Source organism: Limulus polyphemus, unplaced genomic scaffold, assembly GCF_000517525.1.
Source record: "Limulus polyphemus unplaced genomic scaffold, Limulus_polyphemus-2.1.2 Scaffold154, whole genome shotgun sequence".
NCBI classification, from domain to species: Eukaryota; Metazoa; Arthropoda; class Merostomata; order Xiphosura; family Limulidae; genus Limulus; species Limulus polyphemus.
The window spans coordinates 640,755-649,851 of NW_013665764.1; the positions used below are offsets into that span (position 1 = coordinate 640,755).

The window sequence follows — 9,097 nt, forward strand, 5'->3', positions numbered from 1 at the left end:
TATTCATATCGTAAAAGTCCATAATAAATTTCTAAAAATATATTAATAAGCACTGTATTCAGATGGAAAAAAAAAAAACTTACCATTTGCCGGGGGTTAACGGAACAGTACCCTAAAATGAAATATGGGGTAACTGGGACGAAAGATCAGACTTAGAATGCTTTTTAATGAAACTTCCAACTCCAGATATTTTTCATTGAGGTTTCTTTCTCAAATTTTTGTAGAAAAGTTCATTTTTTGTTTGCTTGTTTATAAACTACCTTGACATATTTTAATTGCAACAAGTTGGAAAATGAAAATAACCATCTATGGTAAAACATTTTATGCTGCAGTTCAAGTTATATATGTGTGAGACGTGAAAAATGTATCACTTTCTTAATGACGTTGCAAGTTTCAATAAAGTAATTTTTATTCAGTAATATATATATATATATACCAATAAGTATATGCAGTGTATACTTTATCTCCTTACCTAGGAACGGAAGATAGGTACATTCAAAAAATTAAATATATTGCATCATATTAAAGAACTAACAAAACAGAGGAGAGAGAGATGAAAACGTTTACAGGTAATCCCTTACTTGTTTTATTCTGTTTGCTAAAAGAAGAACGAAATAACATGGATTGGCAAAGACTTACACGTACCATGTAAACACGATGCAAAAAGGAGCAACAGCGTCACCGCCGGCATTTTCTTCAGTCCGCTCTGCTAAGAAGGCGATTGCTCTTTACTTGTCTACGAAAGACCCGATAGATTTAGATAAATATAGCCTATGCCAAATTATCAAATATTATGGTTTCCGTTTCAGCTGTCATGCAGTGTACGAGTTGTAGGACTTGGCACATCTTTTTTTGTTTTCTTCTTGTAAGCTTCGTTTCTTCTCGAATAACCACTAGCAAACAGCAAAAATGACAGGATTGTGATGAAGGTATAATACTCAGAAGTCGCTATTCATTTCTAGGCTCTTAATTTGTGAGCAGGCTTTTTTTTTTGTATGAGCTTCAAACACAAAAATTTAGCTCATAACTCACTTAATCGGGGTAAAATACGATTGTGTACCCAATTCTTGCACCGACTAAAGGCTTTGAAGCGAGATGTAACGCCTATGTTTACTAGCTAGGCTTACCTACACTGCCCAAACCACTGCTCCCACCGCCACAGTTATTAGACTGCAACCCATCGATCACGTGCTCTGCACTGCGAGACGGCGCACGAGCACATTGCGTGCGCGAGAAGCACACGTTTTCTACATTCCGAAAGTGTCGAGATTATATGTTAGTTTAAAGATTACATTAATAGTTGGAACCTTGGATGATCTAATAGTAATAATAAATAATTATAAAAGCTAAATCATTCCAACAAAAGGACAGAGCTCAAACAAACGATGTATTTTATATTTCAAAACTTTCTTTTGAAATATAACATAATTGTTAATACTGAAAAATAAAGCATAACTTACAGAATTACTTGACTTCTTATAAGAAAAAGTAAGCTGAGAAACGTATACTGATCGCAGTAAAGAATCCGATTAACTTTTTGGTTTTAATTACCAATATAGTTGCATTGAGTATCAGTTTTTATATACACCTTTCTTTATTGATAAATTTTAGCCCATTAGCACCAGTTCGACTGTTAACGTTTCATTTCGTTGCCGAGTGTAAGAATTTTAAAAATTATGCAAATATTCAGTATCAAAAATAAGCAAACCATTTTGAAAACCTATTATTAAAACAATAATAAAGTGCCCAAAATAAAAACCGGAGTGTCATACCCTGTAAAGTGAATCTACAGGAGGTTAACATTAGAACAATGGGTCACTAACCACCCCTAGAATCATCAACTTATGTTTAGAGTATCTAGGGGTCTGTTGATGTATCCATTAGAATGTTGGAGATTCTCAAATACACATCTATAGGAAATGCATATGACGTTTTCATACATGGATTTTTTGAATAATACATAGGTTTGGAGGAAAGGGTAGAATGCAAGAAAATTACAGCTCTCGCTGTCCTAACATGTAGTTGAAAACATTTGAAGATCCTTCTGTAGAAATTCGAAGCGAAAAAAAAAACGGTATATTTAAACTATAAGAAGGGGAATAAATATTATCAAAAATGGAAATTTGTGTCGGAGACATGAAGGAGTCATCTTCTTTTGGAGGCTTCTATTTATAACATAAGTGGAATTTCTTTCTGATTTTTGGTGTCCCGGAATCGGCAAGTTTCCTGGTATACAGATTTATTGTAATATATCTATACATACACTGGTGTGAATAAAGACATAAACAAATTGGAATCCGGTTGTTGAGCGGTGAGTATGAGGGCTTATGATGCTAAAAATATAGTTTGGACAGAGTAAACATAGCCCACTGTATAACTTTGTGTTTAACAATAAGCAAACAAACAAAATAATCAAAATGAAGCTTTTTTTTCTTCATGTTATACAGTTACTTTGGAAATGATTATAAAGCACATTGATCAGGGAGTTGAGAACTCCACTGTCTTTAAGATCAGTATAAATCGGGCTACAACATCTTATAGATTTCATTTTGTTATACCATATCATAACAAAGTCAAGGCCTTGACACTTGTATATCAATAATAGAATGAATTGCTTCCGTGACAAAAAAAACAAATGTGGTTTATTTATGAATGTTTTTAGGGATCCCTAATGTATCCCGAAACTCTTATTAAAATTAATGGAATTAAATATATTAATCTAATTATCATTTTCTCTCTCTCCATTTTTAATAATAATATAAAAATATCTTTGTTCAATATTGATTAATATTTAAAACAACGCGACTTTTAAAATTAATGGAATTAAATACATTAATCTAATTCTCATTTTCTCTCTCTCCATTTATAATAATAATATAAAAATATCTTTGTTCAATATTGATTAATATTTAAAACTACGCGACTTTTAAAATTAATGGAATTAAATACATTAATCTAATTCTCATTTTCTCTCTCTCCATTTATAATAACAATATAATTTTCTAACTACTGGCTCCAAAATAAATGTCGTCAAATACAACTCAGGGCAGAAATGTAATAGGGGAAAAAATTACAATCTGAGAAAAATTAAAGTTCAATTATGGGAAAGGTTTCTGGAGTTAGGATCTTCACAACGATAAGAATAGAACAACCAACAGGTTTTTCCTCAATTCATATGACTTACGTGTAAAGTACTTTAACTAAAATAATACTAGAAACACTAGAAGATACGAGTGTTCACGTTCACATCTCACGTCTAAAATATCCATTCATTGTCAGCATTGTCGAAAAATTGCTTTTAACAGAAAATGAAATCAAAGGAATGAAATGAAATAAGTGACTACAACAAGGCCACTTAGAATGATGAGTGGAAATATATATATATATATAGAAGTTGTTATTTCAACCACCTCTCCCATAATAGCCACATAAACAAATCGTTTAATACTAAAACCGTAGATCTAAACGTCAGTAAATTTGAAAAAGAAAAAAGCAACTACATATATGTTTTTTTTTACGGAATATATGTGATATCACTTGGTTGAATAAGACATTTATTACAAATTGAACAAATGAAATACGAAAGAAAAAAGTATAATGAGATAAAATAAGTTATCTTAATACGAATTAATTTCCTGACTTTTCAGTTCATTTCTGTTTCTGCATTGTATTGCAGGAAATCATGTTCACACCACGAGAAAAATCGATAAGTAAATCAAACCTCAGGAAATATTCAACGCTGGTTGTGTCAAGATAATGAAGTAATTTCATTATGTATCACTGCTTGATTAGGAAGTTGAAGCGGATATGGCCAAAAGGTACACAACATATATTTTGAAAGACTGAAAAAAAATATGGAGGAACATTCATTTTTTTCCTCTTTATAATCTGTAATAAATAAAATTTTCATTACAATTTTATATAAAGTAAATTTTCTTTTTTACCGTTCCGCCTGATGAGTAAGTGGTAATTTTGTGGACTTATAATGCTATACTCGGGGGTTCGAGCACATAGCCACTTAACATCATTTCGTATTCAAAGAAGTATCGTACTAAGGGGGAGAAAGTTGAAGAGTACAGCTATGTAATTATAAGAAATGTGTTTATTAACATATTCATAATTAGATATTTACGAAACATGTTGCAATAAACTTTAAAATGTGGCATTAGGTTAATATCGTTCGCAAGTATATATATGTTCAATATTGATTAATATTTAAAACAACGCGACTTTTAAAAGATTGTCAGTTTAAATGGCCAAATCCATTGTTAACAATGATGCTTACTTGACAAACATACATTCAAATGGACAAATCCAATTTTAAATATGATACTTACTTGACTAACATACATATACAAATGGCCAAATCCAGTTTTAACAATTATACTTACTTGACTAACATACATATACAAATGGCCAAATCCAGTTTTAACAATTATACTTACTTGACAAACATATGTCAAATGACCAAATCTAATGTCAATACATAACGTAATACACAATTTCATTGCTCTTATTAGCATTCATAATAGTTATATTAATGACTTCCATATCGAAACTAGCCGAATATCATCAATAATTACCGAATAAAGTTTTAGTAACAATTATCGGTATGTAATGTCAGTTCCACAAACTGTTTTTATCTCTTTATATGAAGGGCAATGTCCTGAAGTCAACTACCATGATTTTAAACTATTTTTGTTAAGATCAAATTGTGTTTTACTTTTAAAAGAATATTATAGTGACATGCCAAAGTAGTTAATCTAAACGTTAACCTAAGGTCAATGAACTTCAAGCTACAGAAATACAATCGTACTGATTTGACAACATCTCTGACAAGTTTGTTTTTAGAATTAAGCACAAAGCCTACACAATGGGCTTATCTGTTCTCTGCCCACCACGGGTATCGAAACCCGGTTTCTAGTATTGTAAGTCCGCAGACATACCGCTGTGCCACTTCTCTGACAAACTTATTATGAAGATTAAATAAAAAAGGATATAATATATGAACATTTACGTTACGTTGAACCAACAAACTGGGGCGATATTTTACGTTAGGATTTTCGAAGCAGATTGTGTTGAAAATCAGCCGGTTGCACTTCGTTTCCGTCTCTTCTTGAATAATTCACGAAAACCCCACTCTCTTGGAAATCCGCTTACTGAGGCGACATTGATGAATAAAGGGTATGTCTCAGCTTCTCGACGGCTCTCATACAGACTTAGAGCTGTTTTGTTTCGTGACACAATCCAGTAAACAATGTTATTATTTTTGTTATAGGTTGCGGTGCGTTTAAATATAAACAAAGGGGAATCATCAATAGCCGCGGCACTTGAAATTTTTAGAGCAGATTAATCTATGAGATTTTTTTTTTGCCTTTTTATTAGCTATGTGTTTCTGTGCCAGTAATATCATGTGAGGGTTGCGCGTATACCTGATTCGATTTTATTACTCCTCAGCATCTCTACCAGCCTACCCTCAAACTGAAATTCTTTTAGGCAGTATTAGAGTATATTAATCTAGGAGACCTTGGGCGTAGTCAAATACATCAATCGTGGGCGGTTGACCTTCTTAGTCCAAAAATGTACTTAGATGTCAAATCGGTCAAGAGATGACGGAACTATGAGCTAAAAGTTTGTACTTGAAAACTCATTCTATGAGCCGCTATCCCGCGGTTAAAAATTACTACTAGGATTAAAAAATAACAATGTTTCTTGGCATGATTATTGACAAATAGGTAGCAGCTTCACGTTTACACAGTAAGTATATTAATTAAAAACGAACGTATGTTAATTTAGCGTCATGATATTTAATGGTTCATAGACGACCTCTGTAAGTAAATCTATTCTTAAAACCACTGTTTCAAAAATCGATACAGTGACAAAAGGTTTATCTGCTAAATACTATTGACGAAACGTTATCTGATATATTGTCAAGGCGTAAAGGTATCTTTATCTAATTGCCACAGGCATGGCTAGTCGATGTTCAAGCCTTTTGGGAATTTATGTCTTATTCGTTTATGTGTTTGTCACCAGATCCTTGTTATTATATTTACAGTTATTGACTGTATGTCAGATCACGTGATAGTTACTTGTTTTTTTGTTTTTCTTCTTGTAGAAACGTATTGTGGATTACATATGGAAAGTCTCCTAACTGACAGAACATACTAGATTTCACGTATTGTACTTATTATGAATACTATTTTTATTTCAGAAAAATACAAGATTTCGTGGATCGTATTACTTATATTGCTGTTAAATCATATGTCTTACGCATGACTGCCTAACTATGTCGGAAATTGGGAGGGGGCTAAGTTACTCTAACATAGTTGTTAATATTAATGCATGTACACTAACTGGAAAAAGTGGAGGGCACGTGCTCCTTTTGTCCTATATGTTAGGCTCCTGTGGTTTTTATGTAACTTTTACTTCGCTAAAATCCTGAGTTCGTTTCCTCCCGATGGACAGAACGCAGATAGCTTGTTATGTATCTTTCCTATAAAACAGCATTACTTGGGTTTGTGTTTACTTTGCACATGTTTCAGCTATTATTTAAAAATATCAAGTAAATTGTTTATGTAAAGCCAAAAAGAAGCAACAAAGTAATTTCAGCATTCGAGCACGTAAGACGATTTCGTAATTAGCCTGGCTTCTCCATTCTCAACAAATTAATGATTTCTTAATGGTTCTTCTACATTTTAAAGCCACATTCAATAACAAAAATTCATTTTAGCAATTAAATAACTACATAACTGTTTAGTTCAAATTTCTGAAATTTGCTTTTATCTTGAGGCTTTTACACATTATCTCTGTTAGAAAGTCTTAGAGTGAAGAAAATATTTAGTTGTGCAAGTGGTCTATGCATTTTTATCTTAGTTTGATTAATAAGTTTTTTTAAGTCTTAGATAAGAAGTAACGATTTTAAAGACGTATCTATGTATAATTACTCTCTATCTATCGTTTTTCAGATATCTTGATAAGTTTTTTTACGTTGTCAGTAAAATTAATATCATCAGGAACGTGGAAGGTACTTCAAAACTACCTTATTCGCTTATATCGAGATTAAAAGAGATACGAAAATATCGGTTGATGTTTTATACCATACATACAAACCAAATACTAAAGATATCAAACTTTTAGTTATCTTTATTTTGTAAGTTGTTCCTTTTCATATTTCCTAAAAAAGTTGTAGAATATTTGAAAATGTTTTAAGATATTAACTTGGGAAATCAATGTTTTAGTTATCTTAATTTTATAAGTTGTTCCTTTTCATATTTCCTTGAAAAGTTGTAGAATATTTGAAAAGGTTTTAAAATATTAACTATGGAAATCAAACTTTTAGTTATCTTAATTTTATAAGTTGTTCCTTTTCATAATTCCTAGAAAAGTTGAAGAACAATTGAACATGTTTTTAGATATTAAGGCTTTGAAAATAAATAAATAAACGTGGAGACCTTGAAATTATTTGTTGTCTTTCAACGTTTGTTGTGCATTGTGGAGGGATTTATACAATCCAGATATATATAAAATATTTTTTTATTATTTTAACCAACTTTTCGCCTCTGTGGCTTCACCCGTGTTGATATACACAACTTTTTGATATTAGAATATTCGTTAAAATAGACGTTGATTAAAAAATCATTATATATATATATGGATTGTAAAAGGTCATTTTTTCTAAACTTTTTACGAAAATATGTTTCTTATAAACAAAAAAGTACGGAATGAAGAATGATGAACGATAAACATATTAAGTTTTTATATCAAAAATAAAGAAAAAAAGTGATGATAAGATTGAATTAATGAGATGTTACGTTATTTAAAATAATATAGTTAACAGGTTGAACTAAGAACTTACTAAGAAAGTGACACTTCCATTGCTATTTTCTATATCAACTTTTTTACAAAACAATGGATATAATGTTCGATGACGAGGAACCCACTTTGAGACTAATAATGGCTGGAGACGGCTTGAATGGGTAATGAAGAAAAACTTTAATATAAGTTTAACATAACAGCAAATGTACAACGTTTCGACAAGGTTCATTACCCATTTAAGCCGTCTCCAGCCATTAATGGATATAATGTGTTATCAAGAGCATCAGAGTACACTAGTTTTAATCATATTGTGTACTAGCGAAAGCTCCCAGCTTCTTACGGGTTATTAGGTTGATATATTTTAGCAAATGCATAACAATTATCATGAAAGTATAAATATAGATCCAATTTTAAACTGAAATCGTTTCTGAATTAAGGTAGTTTCTGCTATATCGCCAACGTTTTTAATAACAAACAAACTTCTTTAATCAACGAAGACTCTAAATTAAGAAATCAACAAATATCATTCCAGTTTTGTTGTTTATACATTTCATTTTATTCTTTCAATACATAGAATAACAACAATATTAGGTTATACTTTTGTTGCTGAGCAACATGACATAAAAACTATTGTTGGAACGCATTGTTACCAAAACGCACTGGCTTTTCTATATATTAGAAATTGGCACACACACACGTGGATAAAATAAATAATAATACCCAGGTGCACACCCTCAGGGTCCACTTAATATGGGTGCAAAATTTCAGGGGTCTAGGTTCTTTCCTCTTGGAGTTATGCAGGTCACACACACACACACACAGACACGCCCTTTTATTATTATAGATATAAGAAATATGAAACTAATAAATTATAACAAATAAATTAATCACAGAAAAACAAACATGACAACCTGAACAGTTTTGAAAAGTAAATAGATTTCTTTCTTAAATAAATGTAGCTACCATGGATTTTTTTTAACATGTTCCGTTTCTTTATGTATCAAGTTTATATGATCTTTCAGAGCACGACAATTCTCAATTTCCCACCCGAATATCATACATACCCCAGCCTAATTCATGTTTACTAATGTTGATGATATTAATCTCTTTTAAGAAAGTGTAAATGTGCGATGTGTCTCTGGCGATTCTATAATATTAATGGTTGATGTAAAATTCTGGAATCAAAAATAGAGAATTCTGAAGATAAGATCTTAAGTACTATTTCAAAATAGTTTTTGTTTAAATACCTATCTATTTGATCATAGCATACTGTACAATTATT

General features: G+C 31.2%; 1 protein-coding gene across 1 annotated transcript in view; it reads right to left on the reverse strand.

Annotated features, from left to right (window-relative positions):
- LOC111084557 (nephrin-like) overlaps positions 1-847 on the reverse strand; it is a 137,616-nt gene extending 136,769 nt beyond the window's left edge. The window contains exon 1 of the mRNA XM_022381239.1: positions 646-847. Coding sequence (XP_022236947.1) covers positions 646-691 — 46 coding nt within the window. The 5' untranslated portion in view covers positions 692-847. The remainder of the gene's footprint in view (positions 1-645) is intronic.
- Positions 848-9,097: the final 8,250 nt, after the last annotated feature.